A 24,213-nucleotide genomic window follows, 5' to 3' on the forward strand; every position below is an offset into this window, starting at 1 on the left:
ACTCGTTTAAAGAAAAAAATGTTATCAACACAATGTGGCCCACAACCCGAATTTTGACCCATGACACAAACGAGTTTGACACCCTTGGTCTAATAGTCATCAAAGATGGCGTCATTAAAAAAAAGGCAATGTCGATGATAATTTTTAGACACTTCTGTTCATAGCGATAGCTTCTTATTTCACCTTGATACGATCTGGTAGACCTGCCATTCTCAAAAGTCGTGACTCCTTATCGATCCTAAATTCTCTTGGGGGTCCCCGATAATAATTTATTCCATTCAAATGAATTGTTTTTGATTTTATAGTTTAAATTATAGAAAAAGCAATATTCAGCAATGGGTGAATGCTAAATACAGGGTTAAAATAGTTCATTTCAGCAAATAAATGCAGCTGTGAGTCCTGCCCGGATACCTCCTCTTTTGTCCCTTCATTGCTTCCTATAGCTCCTCTTGTGACACCTCCACTTTGCTGCAGGTGTGGGGAGTTCTTGGTGCCTCTTCAGTGTTTCAGAAGAAGAAATGTGTAGGTCTCAAATGTCTTTAGCTCATAAGCTAACTCCACACATCCGCCAAAAAAACAATGAACAGAACTTAAAAATGTACAAAAGTTTTAGTTAAATTTGACCCTCGTTTTGATCCCGATTTTTTTTGTTTTCCTGACTTCTGCTGAAAAATTAGTAGTTTAAATAAAATGGAACGTATTTTGTTGAAATGGTTTTGTAAAATATCGCAATAATATTGTTTTTGCATATCACAAGTTACTTTAATATTGTGCAGCCCTGTGACCACCTCAAGTGTCTGACCTCCCTCTGCGCTCTCCTCTGGTGTGTGCTTAGACTGCAGCAGGGCGACGGTGGCGGACATCGTGTTCATCGTGGACGAGTCTCAAAGCGTTGGGAAGGCAAACTTCCAACTGGTGCGGACATTCCTGCATTCAGTGGTGAGGGGCCTGGAGGTCAGCCCGACCCGCGTTCGCGTGGGCATCGTTACGTACAACCACGAGCCGACAGCGCCGGTTTACCTCGACAGCTTCAACAACAAGACTGAACTGCTCAACTTCATCAAGATCCTGCACTACCATGAAGGAGGCACCAACACGGGCGAGGCGCTCAACTTCACCCGCAAGAGCATGTTCACGGCGGCGAGGGGCAGCCGCGCGGGCACAGGTGTCCAGCAGGTGGCAGTGGTCATCACGGACGGAAAGTCTCAGGTCAGTGGATGTTTTATCCTTAATAATAATAATAAACCTAATGAGGCCCAGGTCAAAGGGACTTTTGTCCTAATAATAATAATCCTAATGAGGCCTAGGTCAGAGGGTCGTTTTATCCTTAATAATAATAATTATAATCATCATAATGAGGCCTAGGTCAGAGGGTCGTTTTATCCTTAATAATAATAATCATAATGAGGCCCAGGTCAGAGGGTCGTTTTATCCTTAATAATAATAATAAACATAATGAGGCCTAGGTCAGAGGGTCGTTTTATCCTTAATAATAATAATGAGGCCCAGGTCAGAGGGTCGTTTTATCCTTAATAATAATAATAATAATAATAATCATAATGAGGCCCAGGTCAGAGGGTCGTTTTATCCTTAATAATAATAATAATGAGGCCCTGGTCAGAGGGATGTTTTATTATAATAATAATAATGATCATAATGAGGCCCAGGTCAGATCGACGTTTTTACCATAATAAAATAATCATGTGTTTGTTTAAACTATGGTACCGTTTCCAGGACGACGTGGTGCAGGCCAGCGTGGAGCTGCGGCGAGCAGGCGTGACCGTGTACGCACTCGGTGTGAAGGATGCTGATGAGGCCGAGCTGGAAAAGATGGCGTCTCACCCAAAACACAAACACGTCTTCTCCGTGGACAGTTTCACCCAACTCAAGGCTGTGGAGCAGGTTCTGCAGAAGACAATGTGCCAAAACATCTACAGTAGTGCCACCACCACGATGTCGAGGACGACGGGCCTCAAAGAGGGTACTTTAAAATTTAAAGTGAGAAATAGAAATATAAGAGAAATAGCGCCCTCTTTGTTGTTGAAAAAAATAATTGGTAGTGGTGTTAAATTTAGTGCGCTGCATCATAACAGCCTGTTTGCTATAGGCAACAGAACCCTGACCCGTGTGCGTAACAGTGGAATTAAAGTTGTTTAAAATAGAATTGGAAAGCGGACCTAATAGCGCCCCCTGGGGAGGCAATGATGTCATGAGCCAATCAAACACTAAGTTTGTCATGGACAATCAAAATTTGGTGCATATGACATAGACATATGAAGGTAGATTTGGAGGGGCTGAAGTGGGACCACTGTTGCTACTACTACTACTACTACTACTACTATAGATACAGACGGCATCTCTGGAATTGTCCATATATGGTCATGTTTGAAAACAGTTAAGGGGGAAAACAATTTTGAAAAAATCGAGACTTTCTCTAATTATTTAAAATCTACTGTAACAAATGCTGAATTATGAATATAGTTTCTACTAAATAAAGACACAAAGACATGGGGCGGAGCAAAGTTGTTCAACAGCCCATAAATACATAAATAATGGAGAATGCTAACATAATGCTACATGTTAGCATCGGGCTAATGCTAACGGTTAGCTAGCGCTTGCTACAACTGCCGTTTTTCACTTCTACTGAACAATCTGCTGTGAGAAAATATCCATATGGGCCCGATTTACACTTGACTTTATTTATGTGATAAATAAGTTCATATTCCACCAGAAAATGGCTAAAGAGCGAAAAAATGTGTTTCCCAAAAGATTCTATTTTCCCCCTCGGCGAGGCCACGCCCCCTTCTATGACAAGATGCCGTCGGTATCTATTATTTGTACTGGTGCTACTACTAGTGCTACTACTTCTACTCCTACCAGAGGCGGATAGTATGGAATTTTGAAGAAATTGTCCGTCTTAGAGTAGTTTTTTCATACAGTATACTTTTTACTTATGCTTAATATTAACTGATATAGGCCAGGATGAATGATGTGTGTGAGTGAATGTATGGTGGTGGTCAGAGGGTCCGTTGGCGCAGACGTGTGTAGTCGCGAAAGCGCTTCTGACAGTCTCCCCCAGGGGAAACTGAAGCTACAAACGTAGTTTACACCACCGAGTATGTACAATTGTCTCATGTAAAGCGCTTTGTGACCATGTCTGTGAAAGGCGCTATATAAATAAAGATCTTCTTCTTCTTCTTCTTCTTCTTGATATTTTACTGAAGTATCTGTACTCTTACTTGCTTAAAAGCAATTCTTTTTTTTCCACTGAGTAAATATTTAAGTGGCAAATGCTCATTTGATCAATAATGGGGTGACACTGGCACAGATGGCAGAGCGGGTCGTTTCATGATCTGAAGGTCGGGGGTTTGAATCCCCGCTCCTGAAGATGCCCACGGTTGTTGTGTCCTCGGGCAAGACACTTCCCCGTCCTCGCCTTCAGTCTCTGCATTCATTGGTGTATGAATGAGAGTGTGAAGCGCATTGGGCCTGATGAAGGTAGAAAAAAGCTATTAAAGTTAAGACCATTACCAAAGAAGTAGACGTAGTTTGTCTTGCACTCTTTGTGAATTATTTCGTTGTTCTGAATTTTCTGCCATTTTCTTGGAATTATCTTTGTAAATATCACCATTTCCACATGATTTTTTGTTTTGTTTCACACCATTTATGGTGTCATTGAAAATACATCAGACTTTTTCGCTCAGTTACTCACAGTACTCAAGTAACATTTTCTCCACTTAAAAAGTAACGTTCAAAGTAACGTTACTCTTACTTAAGTCAACATTTTGGCTTCTCTACTACTATGAGCACTAGAACTACTACTACTACTACTACTACTGGCAGTACTAGTAAAAGTAGTTCAGTAGCTCAGTGGAAGAAGTAAAAATTATTATTATAGTACAGATACTTATATTTTTACTTAAGTATAAGTAAAAAAGTACTGTATGAAAAAACTACTCTTAGAAGTACAATTTCTTCAAAAAGTTACTGAATGTAACTGAGTACTACCCGCCTCTGGGAACAGTAGTACTAGTAGTAGGGAGCTGTTTTCAATTATCAGAGTGCAGTACTTGTGAACTCCGGGGAACGGAGTTGTGGGTCCAGACTCAGAGCACAGACTTGAGGAGTTTGAGGAGTGTGGACTCGGCTTTTTCAGTGTTTAGAATGAGTGAACTCGATAACATCACAAGAAGCAGCTCATGAACATGCTGTGAGCTTTAATCAACTTTTATACCATGGTCTGGGTGAATACTCGATTCTGACTGGCTTGAAGGTGTCTGTTAAAGGAATAGGCCACCGTTTTTACATACTGAGATATGTTCTTTACCTTAGCTTTGACGAGTTCTTTAGGACCTGTCTGATCTTCACCCGTGCCTTCAGTCACGTAAACACAGCGCAGACGGCGTTAGCATTTAGCCTCTCCCTCTCTCCTCTATAGCTCCAAACCAGGTGAAGATAGAAGCTACCAAGCTCTTCCACGTTTTCCCTATTTAAATATGGTTACGTGAAGTGTTCCACTACAAAGTATATTACACAAAATTAAACAATGTGGATTTTCTAAGCGGATAAAAGGGGGAACTATATTGTTAAGGCGTAATAATACCAGGAGTAGTTCGAAATCCACGCAGTAATCTTCACTTTACTGCGCAGTAATCTTCACTTTACTGCGCAGTAATCTTCACTTTACTGTGCGGATGCCAAATTACTCCTGGTACCCCTGGCGCAGTACACACAAGTCGTCTCTGATGGTAAAACAGGCGGAGCCACGCCCCGTCTCTGAATGTGTTGCAATGGTAACGTCCCAAAATGTCCCTGTTTATAACGATAGGCTGTGTGCAGACAGACGAGGCCGACATCTTCTTCCTCATCGATCAGTCCTCAAGCATCTATCCCTTAGATTTAGTGTTATTTCTCCAGGCTGTGTGCTGATTCATGTATTGTGTATATTTCTCCAGGCTGCGTGCTGACTCATGTATTGTGTATCTTTCTCCAGGCTGTGTGCTGACTCATGTATTGTGTATATTTCTCCAGGCTGCGTGCTGACTCATGCATTGTGTATCTTTCTCCAGGCTGCGTGCTGACTCATGTATTGTGTATATTTCTCCAGGCTGCGTGCTGAATCATGTATTGTGTATCTTTCTCCAGGCTGCGTGCTGACTCATGTATTGTGTATATTTCTCCAGGCTGCGTGCTGAATCATGTATTGTGTATATTTCTCCAGGCTGCGTGCTGACTCATGTATTGTGTATATTTCTCCAGGCTGCCTGCTGACTGGTGTGTATATTTTTAGATTGTGTGCAGACGGACGGGGCCGACATCATCTTCCTCATCGATCAGTCCTCGAGCATCCATCCCTTAGATTTCGAGGACATGAAGAAGTTCATCATCGCGTTCCTGCGCACGTTCCTGATCGGGCCAGACCACGTGCGGATAGGCGTGGCCAAATACTCTACCAACCCGGTGCTGGAGTTTAACATGACAGCGTACTCGGACGCAGCGTCGCTGGAGGACGGCGTGAAGAAGATCGTGCAGGGGTTTGGCGACACATTTACGGGCAAAGCTCTGGAGTTCATGTCCCTGCTGTTCACAGAGGCGGAGGCCTCCAGGGGGCACAAGGTAACCCTCAGGCACCCGAGAGCTTTCCATCAGAGCCAAGCTTCTCTGACATGTTTGTTTCTGGCAGGTGCCCAAGTACCTGATCGCCATCACGGATGGAGAGTCACACGACAAGGTGAAGGTTCCGGCAGATGCACTGCGGTCCCAAGGTGTGACGGTCTACGCCATTGGAGTGAAGGAAGCCAACAAGAAGGAGCTGCTGGAGATCTCAGGAGACCCCAAAAAGATGTTCTTCGTCGACAACTTCGATGCCTTGAAGACCATCAAAGATAATGTCATCAGGGAAATCTGCTCCCCCTATGGTAAGCTCTGCCCTCTGCTCCACCGAGGAGTAAGCTCTGCCCTCTGCTCCACCGAGGAGTAAGCTCTGCCCTCTGCTCCACCGAGGAGTAAGCTCTGCCCTCTGCTCCACCGAGGAGTAAGCTCTGCCCTCTGCTCCACCGAGGAGTAAGCTCTGCCCTCTTTTCTCTCGCTCTCTCGCTCTCTCTCGCTCTCGCGCTCGCTCTCGCTCGCTCGCTCGCTCTCTCTCGCGCTCGCTCGCTCTCGCTCTCTCTCGCTCGCTTGCTCTCTCTCGCTCTCTCTCACTCGCTTGCTCTCTCTCGCTCCCTCGCTCGCTTGCTCTCTCTCGCTCCCTCGCTCTCTCGCGCCCTCTCTCTCGCTCCCTCTCTCTCTCGCTCCCTCTCTCGCACTCCCTCTCTCTCTCGCTCTCGCTCCCTCTCTCTCTCGCTCCCTCTCTCTCTCGCTCTCTCTCTCGCTCTCTCTCTCGCTCCCTCTCTCGCTCTCTTTCGCGCGCTCTCGCTCGCTCGCTCCCTCTCTCGCTCGCTCCCTCGCTCGCTCGCTCGCTCCCTCTCGCTCTCGCACCCTCTCGCTCTCGCTCGCTCTCTCGCTCAGTGTGTAGGAACGTCTCTGGACTACTACAATAATAATAATACTAATAATACTACTACAATAATAATACTAATAATACTACTACAATAATAATAATAATAATACTACAATAATAATAATAATAATACTACAATAATAATAATACTACTATAATAATAATAATAATACAATAATAATGCAATAATAATACAATAATAATAATACTACTACAATAATAATAATACTACTACTACAATAATAATAATAATACTAATAATACTACAATAATAATAATACTACTATAATTAATACTAATACTACTATAATATTTAATAATACTAATACTACTATAACTAATAATAATAAATAATAAAAACTGTTTTCTCAGTGCTTCCGGCTGATTTGGGAAGAGTTTAATCGAGCAGTTGTCTCCACTTGTTGCCAAAGAGATGAAACTCGTTGTTTCAGACCCTCCTGTTGACGTTAGCAATCGCTGCCGTGTTAGCATTAGCACTAGCCGTGTTAGCATTAGCCACATTAGCATCTGCGTTGGCACTAGCTGCATTAGTAAGATGGTATGGCCTTACAGCATGACCCATGATAAACTATGATGCTTTAAGACTGATTTCTACAGTTCTGGATCATTTACACCTGTCCCAGACATGTCCCAACTTCTTGCCTGTCACAAATCGGGCGTTCTGCTCTCCCAAAATTTCATTCGATGGGCAGTCAGTTTTGCGGTGCATTATGGGTAACTGTAATCTTCGCAACTTCCGGTTCTGAAGGAGCGTTTTCGTTCGCTCTGCTTGCTTCATCTTTTGCTAAGAGAGGAATACAATTCTGTAGCTGATATTTTATGATGCAGACTCCCACTGCCCCGCTGTAGGGCAGTGGGATAGCTAAGCGTTGCCCCTGGGGTCTGTGAGCTGTCCCTGGGAGACTATAGTAAAAAGCACCGACAGCCTCTGATTATCTCTCTGCCCAATTCAACTTTATCGAGTCTGTGTTTTCAACGTGAGAACATCAGCCATGTCAAAAAACAAGTCTGTAGCCGAGCTGCTAACCTCTCGCCCGGAGCTAACTAGCTCCTTAGCAGCGCATAGACCCAGTGAAAAGTATTATGCACAAAAAAAAGGAAATAAAGAAGTAACTATATAAAGCAGCCTTTGAGATGATCACACACTGAGCCGGGCTTGATGGATTTGTGGTTTATTGCAGACTTTTCATCAACAATGAGCTGTAGGCGATTGTAACAAGCTAACTGGGCTAACCTGGAATAACCATTGTCCACTGGCACAAATAATCGTCCTTTATTTGGACATATGGGCTGGATATGTGCTTAAATACTAGGGAGATCTTTGCGTAGATCGTGTGTATAGCTATAGTTGAAGATCCATAGGACAAGGAAGTAACAAAGAGGGACTAGGTAGAACTAAAACAGCAATTATTTTTCAGTCAAGAGCTCCTTCATACGCTTCAGAACACATTTAAACTCACTCGCCCCTGACGTGGAAAATCAATCAGTGGTTTTGTTTAGCCCAATATCACAACAGGAGTCGCCTCACAGGGCTGCACAAACCATTAAGGCAATAAAACAGAACAGAAAAGTCTCCATCGCCTTCAGTCTGAATGCAGTATAACAGCAACAGGAAGTGCGCTAGGCCACGAACGGTGTCTCTTTTTTGATCACAGCGCCGCTCTGTGGATGGAATTTTGCGTGGCATTAGCAAAGTGACCTATTGTGTATTTTGGAAATGAGGAATTGGTCCTGACAAGCCGGTTTACAGGAAGCTTGTCTCATTGGTCAAAGTGAAGCCAGGAGATCAGCAAACTTTAGAAAATAAAATAAGTTAATATTACTTACATTACACAACATTTCAGATCCAAGCGTCATTTATTATCAATCTATGAAAATTGTAAAACACTGAAACACTTGAATGAGAATAATGCTTGTGGGAGCGTAGAGCCCTCTGTCTGTCTTCACCCCTGAGACCGCTGTGTGATTGACAGGTGGTGGAGCATATCCAGGCCATGAGTCAGCAGAGCGGCAGGCAAACAAACATTGGCCGCGCCCTGTACGCTGTGAAAGAGCACTTCAAGCCAGAGCGGGGCTCGCCGGCGCGATCAGCTGGTCTCCCAGAATCTGGTGCTGATCACAGACGGCGAAAGCCATGATGCGGACGCAGCGCAGCAGCTGAAGAAGCTTGGCGTGGAGATCTTCATCCTCGGCATCGGCAGAGTCAAAGTGGTGGAGCTGTTGCAGATCGCCGAGAGCGAGCGACTCTTTACTGTCGCTGACTTCGGGAGTCTGGAGACTATCAGGCAGAAGGTGGTGGACAAGATATGCAATAGCAAGCCTCCCAAAGAGCAGTCAGGTGATGTTGCAATCCATCTAAAAACGTCAAACAACACTGTAACACTGTGTCTTGTGTGTGTTACAATTAGTTGATTTGTTTCAATCAACAAATTGTTGCTTAAAACCAACAATTTGTTGATTAAAACCAACAATTTGCGGTTTTAATCAGGTTTCTTTCCTTTTTTTCTGCATTGTTCTCACAAAGTTTTTTGAAAGTGGTCTCTCCTCTCTCTCTCACTCTCTCTACTCTCTCTCTCCTTTTTCTCCTCTTTCTCCTCTCTTCTCTTTCTCCTCTCTCTTCTCTTTCTCTTCTCTCCCTTTTCTCCTCTCTCTTCTTTTTCCTCTCTCACTCTCCTCTCTCTCTCCTTTTTCTCCTCTCTTCTTTCTCCTCTCTCTCCTCTCTCTACTCTCTCTCCTCTCTCTACTCTCTCTCCTCTCTCTACTCTCTCTCTTCTTTCTCCTCTCTCTCTCCTCTCTCTCCTCTCTCTCTCTCTCTACTCTCTCTCTCCTTTTTCTCCTTCTCTTTCTCCTCTCTCCATTTTCTCCTCTCTCTTCTTTCTCCTCTCTCTCACTCTCCTCTCTCTCCTTTTTCTCTTCTCTTTCTCCTCTCTCCCTTTTCTCCTCTCTTCTCTTTCTCCTCTCTCTCACTCTCCTCTCTCTCTTTTCTCCTCTCTCTTCTCTTTTTCCTCTCTTTCACTCTCCTCTCTCTCTCCTCTCTCACTCTCTCTACTCTCTCCTTTTTCTCCTCTCTCTTCTCTTTCTCCCTCCCCCCCTCCCTCTGTCACAGACTGCAGCATCGACATCGCGGTGGGCCTGGACATCTTTAATGGCGGTGCTTTCGTTCCCGGTGGCCCGCTCCTCGCTGGTCAGACCAAACTGCGCTCCTTCCTCCCGGAGATTGTGCACTACGTCTCGACCGTCCCTAAACTGTGCTGCACGTTTGGTGCCGTGAGGACCAACCTGGCGTTCCGCGTGCTGTCCCAGAGCGGCGCCATGCTCATTGACAGCAACTTCGAGCCGTACAACGAGGGCACGGTCAACAAGCACACCCACGCTCTTTAACTCCGCCCTCATGAACTCCTTCAGGGACATGTTCAGCAGCTCCAAGTCCAGGGCCGGTGTCAAAGTGCTGCTCGTGTTTTCCGATGGACTGGACGAAGAGCTGCCCGTGATGATGGCGCAGTCGGAGCGGCTGCTACAGTCAGGTACACCCCCTACAAAATTCTACAATAATCCACAACCCCCTATAACCCCCTACAATACTTTACAATTGTCTAATCTAAACCTACCACACTCTAACTTGACAGCACATATTAATTTTCTTTCTTTTTCTATCTGACCCTAAACCTGAAATAAATCTGGTCTGAACCTGACTTCTCCCCGACTACAGGTGTTGCCGCTCTCCTGGTGGTGGCGCTGTCGTGACTGTATTATCCTGCAGGTGTCAGTGCTCTCCTGGTGGTGGCGCTGTCGTGACTGTATTATCCTGCAGTTGTCAGTGCTCTCCTGGTGGTGGCGCTGTAGTGACTGTATTATCCTGTAGGTGTCAATGCTCTCCTGGTGGTGGCGCTGTCGTGACTATATAATCCTGCAAGTGTCAGTGCTCTCCTGGTGGTGGCGCTGCCGTGACTGTATTATCCTGCAGGTGTCAGTGCTGTCCTGGTGGTGGCGCTGTCGTGACTGTATTATCCTGCAGGTGTCAGTGCTCTCCTGGTGGTGGCGCTGTCGTGACTGTATTATCCTGCAAGTGTCAGTGCTCTCTTGATGGTGGCGCTGTCGTGACTGTATTATCCTGCAGGTGTCAGTGCTCTCCTGGTGGTGGCGCTAGAGGGCGCTCAGGATGTGGAGCAGCTGCAGATGTTGGAGTTCGGTCGTGGCTCCCTATACAGCGTTCCTCTGAACATCGGGATGCGCAGCGTTTGCAGCAACATCCTCAAACACATCGTGAGTCGGACAATTTCACTCTGCATAATGTCATCTTCGACTCTTTCCAGTCCACATTATCGTCCAAAACCTCATCACCTCCCAGATTGATTACTGAAACTTACTTCTGACCCGCCTCCCCAACAAATCCTTACAGAAACTGCAGCTGCTCTAAAGCTCAGCAGCACAAATCATCACACCAACCCCACCTGAAAAACATCACCTCGTCCTACAACACCTCCACTGGCTTCACCTGAAACACTCACCACATCACCCCATCCTATAACACCTCCATTAGCTTCACCTGAAACACTCACCATATCACCCCATCATAAAACACCTCCATTGGCTTCACCTGAAACACTCACCACATCACCCCGTTCTACAACACCTCCACTGGCTTCACCTGAAACACTCACCACATCACCCCGTGCTACAACACCTCCACTGGCTTCACCTGAAACACTCACCACATCACCCCACCCAGGCCAAGTTGGTCTGAGTTGGTCCTGAGTTGGTCTTAGTTCTGACTCGTGGTTTACATGTGGTTTAGTATTTAGCTAGATTAGTGAAATGTACAATAGGATAAAGTTGAGCGGAATAAGTTGGAGTTGTTGTTGGTGCGACCCTCTGACTCTATTCTGGCTTTTTATGCCCACCCCTGTTCTGACCCCTGTTCTGACCCCTGTTCTGACCCCTGTTCTGACCCCTGTGGCAGGACACGGTGTCCACCAGAGAGTGCTGTGGTGTCACCTATAAATGCTCTGGACCAGCGGGTGTCAGGGGCGACCTGGGAAAACGAGGGACCGATGTGAGTACTGCACTACTATAGGACTACAGTTAAGATGCTACAGGACTACAGTTAAGATACTACATGACTACAGCTAAGGGCGCACTCACACTTGACATCCGAACCGTGCCACACTCCAGCTCGTTTGAGGAAAGGCCTGGATGCCCCGAACGGCCTGCGCTCACACTTACACAAACGAACCGAGCCGTGGCCGAACACGAGGAGTTGTTTACAAGTGCACGTGAACAGCAGCAGCGCAACATATTGCGGAAGAAAATGTCGTGAAATAATGTCTACTTTGACCCCCTGTCAAATCTCTTCACTCTACTTTTCTTTGCATTTTACTACAGTTTAACAAAAAGGGCTATGGTGAATATAATAGTCGATTTTAATAAAGCAGAGAAATAGAGAAGTGCAGGTCCCTCTGTCCCGCTCAGCTGAGGCGGGGGGTGGAGCAGCACCTGCCGCTCTGAGCCTTTCTTTGGAGTCATATACAGCCTTCAAAAAAGGCGACGAGAACAGAAGATATGACGATTAGTTTATGTCATTCATTGCTGCCTCGGCCACTGGTTAAACAGCTTTATGTTGGTGAACTCCTGGAAGTATAGACTATACTTCGTATACGCTACATTGCGACAAAGCACTTAACACGAACACGCACCGAAGTCACAAGCGATAAAAGCACCCGCAGTAGGTTTTATCTGTCCGAGCTTCTCTGCTGCTGCACCTGGTTTGGCCGCAGGCTTTAGTCGGACACAGGGCGGGAGAAGCGCAGCCGCTCCCGTAAAGTCAGCCCGAGACGTGCGTGAAGCGGCCAGGGCGTCGGGAGTGAGCAGTCGGGGAGACGAGCGGTATGTGGCCGGGGGTCCGGGGAGCCGCCCGGGAGAGAAGCGGTAGGGGGGCGGGGAGACTAGAGCGAGGCAGCCGCTGCTCTGTTTGATAAATACAGCCCCTCTAAGCGGGCCAAAGTCCGGAACCGAGTCCGACTCGGGCACGGATTGATTGCACTCACACTGCACAAACGAACCGCGCAGAAGGGGCTTCCAGCGCTTGGGCGCGGTTCGGATGGACAAGTGTGAGTGCGCCCTAAGATACTACAGGACTACAGTTAAGATGCTACAGGACTACCGTTAAGATACTACAGGACTACAGCTACCGTTAAGATACTACAGGACTATAGCTAAGATACTACAGGACTACAGTTAAGATGCTACAGCACTACCGTTAAGATACTACATGACTACAGCTACCGTTAAGATACTACAGGACTATAGCTAAGATACTACAGGACTACAGTTAAGATGCTACAGGACTACCGTTAAGATGCTACAGGACTACCGTTAAGATACTACAGGACTACAGTTAAGATGCTACAGGACTACCGTTAAGATGCTACAGGACTACAGTTAAGATGCTACAGGACTACAGTTAAGATGCTACAGGACTACAGTTAAGATGCTACAGGACTACAGTTAAGATGCTACAGGACTACAGTTAAGATGCTACAGGACTACAGTTAAGATGCTACAGGACTACCGTTAAGATACTACAGGACTACAGCTAAGATGCTACAGCACTACCGTTAAGATACTACATGACTACAGCTAAGATGCTACAGCTAAGATACTACAGGACTACAGGTAAGACACTACAGGACTACCGTTAAGATACTACAGGACTACCGTTAAGATACTACAGGACTACAGCTAAGATACTACAGGACTACAGGTAAGGTACTACAGGACTACAGGTAAGGTACTACAGGGCTACAGCTAAGACACTACAGGACTCCAGCTAGAACAGTGCAGGACCACAGCTAATATACTACATGACTACAGCTAAGATACTACAGGACTACAGCTAAGATACTACAGGACTACAGCTAAGATACTACAAGACTACAGCTAAGATACTACAGGACTACCGTTAAGATACTACAGGACTACCGTTAAGATACTACAGGACTACCGTTAAGATACTACAGGACTACCGTTAAGATACTACAGGACTACCGTTAAGATACTACAGGACTACCGTTAAGATACTACAGGACTACCGTTAAGATACTACAGGACTACCGTTAAGATACTACAGAACTACAGGTAAGGTACTATAGGGCTACAGCTAAGACACTACAGGACTACAGCTAAGATACTACAGGACTACCGTTAAGATCCTACATGACTACAGCTAAGATACTACAGGACTACAGGTAAGGTACTACAGGACTACAGGTAAGGTACTACAGGGCTACAGCTAAGACACTACAGGACTCCAGCTAGAACAGTGCAGTACCACAGCTAATATACTACATGACTACTGCTAAGATACTACATGACTACTGCTAAGATACTACAGGACTACAGCTAATATACTACATGACTACAGCTAAAATACTGCACTACTACAGCTAAGATACTACATGACTACGCTACTGCAGTATTTGATCAGGGGTGTAAGACTATGTTGTGTTTCAGGGCACGCGTGGGCAGAAAGGCTACCCAGGATTCCCTGGAGAGGAGGGCATCGTGAGTTACTCTCTACATTTATCACATTAATATTAATGTAACAATATGAATATTTATTTGGACAACTATAAATTACTGTTACTTTTTGATATTTCCATGATCTAACTGTTACTTCCGGGTGTGTTCAGGGAAAACGTGGTTTTCCTGGACTCCGCGGACTTCCGGGAGACGATGGCTGTCCCGGACTCAGAGGACAGAAGGTAACCAGGCAGAACTGAGGGACTTATGCTGTGTTCCACTTTTGTTGGAAGTCGGAAAATCCAACCCGGATGAAATGTTTTCTCCAAGTCTTCATACAGGAAAGCATTTGAAATTATGAACACTGGCACTGTGGTCTGTGCCACGTCTACTAAACATAGTTCCAGATACAATCATCAACAATGTTCCAGATTGTACAGTTTGGATATATAGGCTGCTATTTCTTTTTTGAAGTGTATTGAGTGATCATCTTCATGTTGTAGATTTGAGTTTATTAGGATATTACCTTGTTGCAGTAGAGGCAGGATGTTGATCTGATAAAGGGTCTCAGAGTTATAGCTTCACAAAGATGGGTCCTAAAAATGGCCCTCTAGTCTATGCAGGGTTTGACCATGTAGTAAACTACTAAGGCACTTCAAATGTTTTATCAAACACACAGCTATGGCAGTTTCATATTTTCCTTTAAACCTTTAATTGAGACATCGGAGCTCGGAAATTCTGACCTCCGAGATCAACGCAGTAGAACGCAGCAATAGGCTGCATACAGCTAGCAGCACCTGACTAACAGACAAGCACGATGAGAATTGATGAGAATGTCAATATCAATGAATTGTGCATTGGCATTAAATTGAAATCTACTGGAAAATGATGACATCGCTTAACAAAATAATGGCCTAAAACATGCTCGGCTGCAGTTTTGGCTGAAATTGACACAATTTTTGTGCTCTAAAGTTTCCTGTTTTGTCTAATTCCTGTTTCTCTGATCAATGAAATGTTTGCAAATCCGAAGATATTCAATTCTTTGCATTGTTTTAATACATTTGGAGCATTATAATATAGTATTGAAGCATTAAAAAGCAGTATATTGTCTTGCTTCTGCCTGGAGAAACCTGTGGCCTAGTTTATGATGCAGACGTAGCTTAATGACGTAGATCTGGCAGTGACATCCTGTGATTAACACTGTCTGTCTGCAGGGAACCCACGGCCAGAGAGGAGACCAGGTGAGTCACTGTCAGTTACAGAAATGATCATCTTTAAGAACAAGGTGAACTTAAAGAAAAAACTGTGATGTTTCAGGGCGAGGATGGAGAGGACGGGCTGGATGGGGTCGATGGAGAACAGGTAGCACACCAGAAATCATTTTTCAATTAATCAAATCAAATGCTGTTTGTGTAGCACCTTACAACAGCCAGAAGGTGCCCCGGGCGCTTACCAGTATAAAAACAAGAATCACATTTGACATCAATAAATAAAAACACAAATGTGTATAAAAACAGCAGTCAAGTCAGTGGCTACACATGAAAAGATGTGTCTTCAACTGTGATTTAAAAACTCTCAACCCAGTGATGCTTCAAATGTGTGCCTGATTTTATTACAGAAAGGGAAATAAAAATAAAAATAATAAAAAATAATATGTATATGTATATTTTTACACAAAATCCCAAAGTGCTCCAGAGTTTAAAACAAAGCATAAAATCAACATAAACACAGTTTAAAGGTCCTATATCATGCAAAATCGACTTTTTGGAGCTTTTAGCCATGTTGTTAGGCTATTTCCTTATCAAAAACACCCCCAGAGTGTTTTGTGGCTTCATTCACGCAGCTCTCAGTAATCCTCCTGAATCCTGCTCTCTGAGCAGCTGCTCCTCCCTCTCCTGGTGAACGACTGAGTGTTCAGTTGTGTCGTAACAGCGGAACGGAAGTGCTCGACGTCTGTAATGTAATGTCTTAATTCTATGCTTGCGGCCTGATTTTAATATGTAAAACAGCGTTTTCATTATTTCTGTCGTAAGAGAGAAACAAAGAGAAAAATAAAAAATAAAAAAAATTAAAAAAAATAAAGGATGTGCCCGAGGTGCTTCCAGGTCAGCTGAGGCCAAAACTAACACACCCCTGAGCGTCTGAACAGACGTCATGTTTGCGCTGCAGCTGTGAAGATGGAGCTCGTTACCTACTCTGGACACACCTGTTCTTCATCCTACTTAACGATAATGTCACGGAGAAAAAGAAACGCGTTTGGCTACGAGGACAAGGAGTTTATTCAACCTTTTTCAGGAAGAGGCCACTCAGCTGTTTTTTTCTCTGGGATTCAGTGACTATCAGCCAAAATATTGTTTTTCTGTGACTGTCTCTGATGGATGTTTGGTGAACCTTCGCCAGAACCAAAGTGGATTAACTTTTATAACCAACGCAAGTCCCATAATGTAAACAGCGATGGAGCAGGGGGTGAGTCAATCCAAGCGCAATCCAAGTGTGTTAGCATATTAGCTTGTGTATGTTAGCCATTTATGAAGCTGTGTTGCAGATGTCAACTCTGTATAACAGCATCGTGAAGTAACTTCACTTATTGTTTATTTATATTACGGTAAAGTTGTATGTGCGGAGAGAGGGGGCGGAGTTAACTGAATCGAAGCGTTGTGTCTTCCGGGTTTGAAAGATACCTACAGAAAACACTTATATTTATCACAAAAATGAGTGCTCCATAGTGGTAGAGGTACAATATATCATATACATGCCTATACTTAACTTTGGAATGGCTAAAATAGCATGATATAGATCCTTTAAGGACCCAGAGAAAAGGCCTTTCTAAGTCATGTCTTCAGGTGCCTCTTGAGTGTCTGTGGCGCCCTCAGGTGTTTGGGCAGGGCACTCCACAGCCGAGGAGCCGCAGACTGAAAATACCTGTCCCCCATTGTGCTCAGCCTTGTCCTGGGTGGCCCAAGGGTGTTGGTGTGGGGGGTCAGTAGTTCTGACAGGTTTATTTGACCTGTGTCACAACCAGAAAACACCATTATTTCAAAAACATTTTATTTTTAAAGTGAAATGACTAAACAGACCTGTCTCACACGCAGGGGTGGGTAGTACTCGTGGGTAGTTACATTTACTCAAGTACATTTGCACTTGAGTCTCTTTTTGTACTTTTGCAAGTACTATTTTCATTCAGTACTTTTACTTCAGTAATATTAAAATTAACTACCCGTTTCTTACTTCAGTTAAAATAATAATTTCAACCATTGTGAGTACATTTTTAAGCGAATAATCATTTTCACAATCATTTTCACAATTTTGTTACTTAATTTTCCCCCAGTACTTTTTGTACTTCTACTCGAGTAAAATTATTTAAAAGCAACGTTCCTCATTACTCGGTTAAATATTTTTACACACCTCTGCTCTCAAGTAAAAAACACAACTTAATCTTTTAAAGGCAAAAAACAAATGTGAAATGGCATTTTGTTGATAGATTTCGGACGTGTCTTTTTATACATTTTAAGGCAAACATAATACTTATCATAATTACTGTATTGCAGAAGTATCGGACAAACGCGTATTGTCCCAGCCCTAATGCTTATATGTACATGCATATACTTAAATCATGTACTTTATGGTGTCAGGGCCTGGTGGGACAAGACGGGCACAAAGGAGCTCCAGGTCGCCCCGGAACCCCTGTAAGTACTACTGCTACTGCTCTTGCTTTTACTACTGCTGTTACTACTACAACTACTGCTATTGCTACTACATCTACTGCTATTACTACTACTACTACTACTACTACCAGTGGCGGCCGGTCCATAGCGGGAGCTCAGGCGTCTTCCACTCAATTATATTGGCTGAAATAGCTCATTTAAGTTATGAGCTATTTCAGGAATAATAATAAAGTTTGTGTGAACGATGAAGCTGAGGAATTCTGTGTGAGCTCTGATGTCCTGCAGGGAATCCCGGGACTGAGAGGAGGGCCGGGCTCAAGGGGTCAGAGGGGACTGCGCGGTGACCCGGTAAGTACGGCCCTTTAACTACAGCTCTTTTAGTTTAGTAAATGTGTTTATTCGAGCAGTAAAACATTCTGCTCAAGAGGAGTGGGCCGTAGGAAAGAGCGCCCACCCCCCTAATCAGTACAATCAAGATTGTCATTTCACAACAGTACAAAGAACAAAACAACAAGGATTATATTCTGTACACATGCAGTAACTGAGATTAAGATTACAGCCACGATGACCTCATGTGACCTCATGTGACCTTTTGTGACCTCCTGTGAACTCCTGTGACCTTCTTTGTGACCTCCTGTGAACTCCTCTGACCCTCTGTGACCTGTGACCTCCTGTGACCTTCTTTGTGACCCTCTGTGACCTGTGAACTCCTGTGACCTCCTGTGAACTCCTGTGACCTTCTGTGTGACCTCCTGTGACCTCCTGTGACCTCCTGTAACCTCCTGTAACCTTCTGTGAACTCCTGTGAACTCCTGTGACCTCTTGTGAACTCCTGTGACCTCCTGCTCTGTTCCAGGGAGAATCAGGAACTGACAACACCAGCCCAGGACCTAAAGGAGACTACGGGAATCCAGGAGCACCCGTGAGTACCAGTTTTATTTATTTTTTTGAAAAGTTGTACAATTATTGTAAAGAAATGTTTACATTTTTTGGAACATTCTGAATTTTTTTGGAAAACTTTTGTAAGTTTTGACACATTTTTTGGAAACATTTTGAAAAAAAATGGAAAATGTTTGAAATTATTCTTGTTTTTTTTTTACCTTTTTTGACATAAATATTTGAATTGTTTCTTTTTTCTTTTTAAAAAAACAAGACAAAAAGTTGAACATTTAGGAACATTTTGGAAACGTTTGGACTCACGCAGGATCATAGTGAGTACCTAACACAGGATCATAGTGAGTACCTAACACAGGATCATAGTGAGTACCTAACAGAGGATCATAGTGAGTACCTAACACAGGATCATAGTGAGTACCTAACAGAGGATCATAGTGAGTACCTAACAGAGGATCATAGTGAGTACCTAACAGAGGATCATAGTGAGTACCTAACAGAGGATCATAGTGAGTACCTAACAGAGGATCATAGTGAGTACCTAACAGAGGATTATAGTGAGTCCTACACACTAACACAGGATTATAGTGAGTACCCGACACTAACCCAGGATTATCGCTAGTACCTGACTAACCTAGGATTAGAGCGAGTACCCGACACTACCCCAGGATTGTAACGAGTACCCGACACTACCCCAGGATTGTAACGAGTACCCGACACAAACCCAGGATTGTAACGAGTACACAACTAACCCAGGATTATAGCGAGTACCCGACTAACTTAGTGAGTACACGACTAACCCAGGATTATAGTGAGTACCCGACACTAACCCAGGATTATAGTGAGTACCCGACACTAACCCAGGATTATAGTGAGTACCCGACACTAACCCAGGATGAATGTTTCGTCTCTATCCCCTGCTTGCTGTCTCTGTCTTCCTGAACTCCTTCACTGTGGTATTGATGACTGGTCTCTCTGCACACTTGATCAGGTTTCTTCTACAAAGTGACGCCATGGAGGAGGTCGTCAGCTTTGACTGGACTCTCACAGCCTTGTGTGCGATGGATGTGTGGAGTATGTGGATTATCGTTGGCCTCGCGCTCCTGTCGGTCAGAGACATCAAACATATTTACTGATTTGGACTCTTGATGACAGGGTTGCGGCTAACGGTTTAGGCACTGCCCGGGTTTATTGGAAAAATGGGAAGGCAGCAGCTGCAGTGGGTTGAAATGAATGAGCACTTTGGAGCAGGGAGTGACCGAGTGCACAACAATGGACTGTTATATAGGACCTGGCAGCTCGCTGTGGAGACGGACAATAGGTCGACTATATTTTGGCAGGAAAAGGGAGAGAACTACCTGCTCTGGAGAACTGGACTAATGTTGAGACCAAGTAAAAGCATATTATGTATTTATGAGCTATTATATTATATTATATTAGTTTGAAGCAGTTTATTTGTGAGCAGTGTATTTTGTGCGTTTAATCCCAGCGTTCTCTGGCATGGCGTTTAATCCCAGCGTTCTCTGTGACGGCGTTTAATCCCAGCGTTCTCTGTGACGGCGTTTAATCCCAGCGTTCTCTGTGACGGCGTTTAATCCCAGCGTTCTCTGTGACGGCGTTTAATCCCAGCGTTCTCTGTGACGGCGTTTAATCCCAGCGTTCTCTGTGACGGCGTTTAATCCCAGCGTTCTCTGTGACGGCGTTTAATCCCAGCGTTCGCTGTGACGGCGTTTAATCCCAGCGTTCGCTGTGACGGCGTTTAATCCCAGCGTTCTCTGTGATGGTGTTTAATCCCAGCGTTCTCTGTCACGGCGTTTAATCTGAGCGTTCTCTGTCACGGCGTTTAATCCCAGCGTTCTCTGTGATGGCGTTTAATCCCAGCGTTCTCTGTGATCGAGTTTAATCCCAGCGTTCTCTGTGATCAAGTTTAATCCCAGCGTTCTCCGTGCAGGGCAGTCCCGGAGCTGACGGCCGCCCGGGGGCGAGCGGGACGGTGGGGAACCCGGTGAGTGAGTACTGCCCCCTGTGGACAGAAGGCGTTGCTGCGGGGGTTTGGGCTGAAGTGACTGATGTTTGTGTTTCAGGGCGCGGACGGAAGACGAGGACCTCCCGGAATAAAGGTCATACCAAGCAACACAAGACACTGACATCACATTCATGCACTGCAGCAGTGACATCACATTCATACACTGCAGCTGATTGGTTGTGTTCGTGTCACAGGGCGCGGCCGGAGCGCCGGGAGATGCCGGACCCCGGGGTACGCCTGGAGCCTCCGGACCTCAGGTAACACTCACGTCTATTCTTTCACTAGCAAGGACCACTAAGAGGTGAATAACATGAGCTAGCAGGAGCTGAGATAATATCAGCTAACAGGAGTTGAGATAGCATGGACTAGCAGGAGGTGAGCTCACATGAACTAGTAGGAGCAGAGATACATGAGTTTGCATAGCATAAATGAAGGAGCCAAAATGGAATGAACATCCATAGTAAAGTAAACCAAAGGCGAATGCTTGAGCAGGAGAAATGGGTGTAAACATGTGGAATGCATAGGGTGGTGGGGGAGGGAATGGGAGGGGACACAGCAAGATGGGCAAGCAGGCACAGGGAAACATGGCCTGGTTGGGTTGGTCCCAGTGACGAGTTGAAGAAGCACGTTGGATGTGCACGTTAGTGGGAAGAGAGGGCTCGTGGAGCTGGAATGCGTCGCATGAATGAGTCGTAGCAGTTTTGTAAAGAATCATCTAAATGTTCTCCTTTATCTTTATTCACAAAAGTTTTCTGAATACCTACTCTGCTTTTGGACGCCTTTATGAGACAGTTATGTGACCTTAGTTCATCAGTGCTGAGAGAGATACAGCTGACTCAGGACAGTTCTTGTTTTATGTGGATAGGTCCAGCTGCTACAGGGACATTAACCATAAAGCAAGTCCTGTTACCGTAGTTACCACAATAGGAAACAATAGGCTGTTTACGATAAAAGCCCCCCCGCCCATGCGTTGGTCTAAATCAGAAACAGAGTCACAGACTAGAACTCGGTGAAGTGTCTGCTCTTGTCACAGTAACTGTATCTGTGTGTGTGTGCAGGGGCCCCGAGGCGAGCAGGGCGAAAAGGGCCCCCAGGGACCCCCCGGTTTACCTGGAGCTCAGGTGAGACCTCCATCCTTCTACTTCTCCTGCTTCTTCTTCTCACATTTTTATTTTTATTATACTGTGAATAAGTGACATAATCTCGTGTTTCAGGGAGGACTAGGGGAAGCCGGAGGTCCAGGTCTGAGCGGGAGACGAGGCGCCAATGGACAGAAGGTAACTGTCATGCTGTGTTGGGGATATACTAGCCTGGGGCGAGGAGTAGGTGTGTGAGGGATAGACTGGCCTGGGGCGGGGTGTGGGAATGTGAGGGAATTACTGGTCTGGGGCCAAGTGCAAGTGTGTTTGGGGGGTCTGGGGGGTGTTTGTAATCAGCAGCCCTCTATAATAGACACACACACATCCCCCAGTCAATTTGTAAACTGTAATATGACTTTAATATTTGTAAACTTGTTTACACCTGACGACTCCCCTCAACATGGAAAACCACCCCCAGCTCACATACCCCCAGCACCTCCCCACAGACCTCCCCCAAAGCCCCACATAAGCATATCACCCATGAGCCTCATAGCTCCACAGAAAAAGTCTCACTGTGATATTATGTTCTTCCTATAGAAATACACTGGAAATGCATTTTCAGGGTAAATGCTCGAATTTCAGTTTGAACAATAAAAATCACAAATGTTTCCTCCTCTGATCAGAAGAAACACAGATAATGTTGAATGCATGATTTTAAAAGTGAGACGCAGAGCGATGGAAAAGTGAGTTTATAATGGAGGTCAATGACTAATGTGACATTAGGGAGAAAACATTAAAACTCAAATCAAAGTCAAAGTTGTTACTCATCTTTGACATACCCAAGGGTGTTTTAAAATTCAAATTCAGGCCAAATGTTTTGTGCAGAACTGAAGAAGATTAACATCATTATGTGGAGACAAGTTTGAAAAACATATTCATCTACAATAAAAAAAAAAGTGACTAATGGAACTTAAGGGTTTAGAAAAGAGCCCTTCTGGAAGTCCTGTTTGACACTTACTTCCATCAGGGACATGTTGTTATAATGAACGGCCGCCTTTATGGAAGTAACTGATATAAACTTTGACTGGACCAATCCAAACCCATAATTGCCACTTGAAAAGCGAGGGACACTCCATACCCCAAATTTCCTCACAATCTTAAAAAGCAAATAAAGTATCCCACAGATAATGGGCCCTTTTCCCGTCAAAACTGACCAGTAACATGCCCCAAACAGATTGATAAGACTCTGCTATGTAAAAAAAAAAAGTCAATCGACACACTTGCCATGGTTCAAAGATCCTCACAGTTTACCCATCCTCCACTAACTGTTCATAGTAGTGTATTTTTCTTGATCTTTCAGAATTGGCTTAAACTACAGGGTTGAAAATACCATGGGCCCGATCTTGTGCATCAAAACAGAGACGATAGCGTGACATTTTGCGCTCAGTCGGAGCGCACTTTGTGATCTTGCCACTCCAGGCTTAGCGCATTTACATGGGTGGAGACACAGACATTTTCCTCCAACCAGATCGACTCCGCGTCCTGGAGAGTGGTTGTGTGGGAGTGGGGGGTGAACATGTGCTTTTGTTTTGCTTCGCGTTCACGCCGAGCGCGGCCGATCCGCGCCACAGCGCACGCTGTAGCTCTTTTTCTCTGGAGACGTGAACATGGTTTAGCTCACGATGGGGTAAATAAAGTTTTTAGTTTGACCTGTGAGAGCCTAAGGCTTAAGAAAGAACGCAAGACAGCGCAATGTAAATGAGGAAGTGAATGTCAGCCGTGTTTCCATCAGTGCCTCCTCTTGTGACGCCCCCTCACAGGTGGCGGAGGTGAATGGCACATATAGCGCCGCCACTCGGAAAATAGTTCGCCAAGAGCCTGCGCCGCCCCGTGCGCCGCTACAAGATCTGGCCCCATATGTTCATCAGAAGTGTGTGACGGGTGACTGATCTAAGGGAAACAGTCAAAGCCCAAAGTCCAAGGGGTTAAAACGGGTCAGAGACTGCTCACGCTTTTTGGGAAAGGTGTCCTTTATGAAATTTATCATGTGCTTTTGTTTTGATAATTTAAAAGTTACCGAGGGTTCAGTTTATGGGCGTGTCCCGTCGTGGGTGCGTGTGACCTTGGCTTCTCTTTAAAGTCAAACCAAAGAGGCCATTCCGGCCTCCTGATTACATTTGGGAGACTTTCTATGTTGAAAAAGTAGGTTTTTTCGGGTGACCTTGAAATGACCCACAGAAACCACTCCCCAAATATCAAAACAATATTAATATGGCACCATATGGAAAGAAGGTCCCCTAAAGGGAAAGAATGGAGCCCTTTAGAGTTCGTTCGTTATTTTATTTTGAACATGTGAGCAACACAACACCTTTACAAAATTTTAAACGTAAAGGCTGTTACAAATCAAAAAGACAAAGCAAACTTGTCAGTTCCCTTGAAAAGCCAAATACAAATGCACATGTCCAAAAAGGAGTGAGAAGTTAAACTTATTTAACCCCACCCCCTAGTTCA

The 24,213-nt window shown here is 44.8% G+C and overlaps 1 protein-coding gene across 1 annotated transcript in view; it reads left to right on the forward strand.

Annotated features, from left to right (window-relative positions):
* Positions 1-24,213, forward strand: part of LOC306981250 (collagen alpha-5(VI) chain-like) — a gene marked incomplete at both ends in the record, with an annotated part of 34,266 nt that overhangs the window by 1,753 nt on the left and 8,300 nt on the right. The window contains 23 exon segments of the mRNA XM_079580810.1: positions 836-1,209; positions 1,735-1,981; positions 4,829-4,875; positions 5,338-5,616; positions 5,684-5,947; positions 8,494-8,614; positions 8,670-8,858; positions 9,627-9,882; positions 9,884-10,044; positions 10,638-10,783; positions 11,481-11,573; positions 14,030-14,080; positions 14,209-14,280; positions 15,253-15,279; positions 15,356-15,400; positions 17,671-17,724; positions 17,989-18,051; positions 18,560-18,625; positions 20,549-20,602; positions 20,682-20,717; positions 20,818-20,880; positions 21,682-21,744; positions 21,838-21,900. Coding sequence (XP_079436936.1) covers positions 836-1,209; positions 1,735-1,981; positions 4,829-4,875; positions 5,338-5,616; positions 5,684-5,947; positions 8,494-8,614; positions 8,670-8,858; positions 9,627-9,882; positions 9,884-10,044; positions 10,638-10,783; positions 11,481-11,573; positions 14,030-14,080; positions 14,209-14,280; positions 15,253-15,279; positions 15,356-15,400; positions 17,671-17,724; positions 17,989-18,051; positions 18,560-18,625; positions 20,549-20,602; positions 20,682-20,717; positions 20,818-20,880; positions 21,682-21,744; positions 21,838-21,900 — 2,834 coding nt within the window.

This window comes from Gobius niger, assembly GCF_951799975.1.
Source record: "Gobius niger genome assembly, chromosome: 22".
Taxonomy (NCBI): domain Eukaryota; kingdom Metazoa; phylum Chordata; class Actinopteri; order Gobiiformes; family Gobiidae; genus Gobius; species Gobius niger.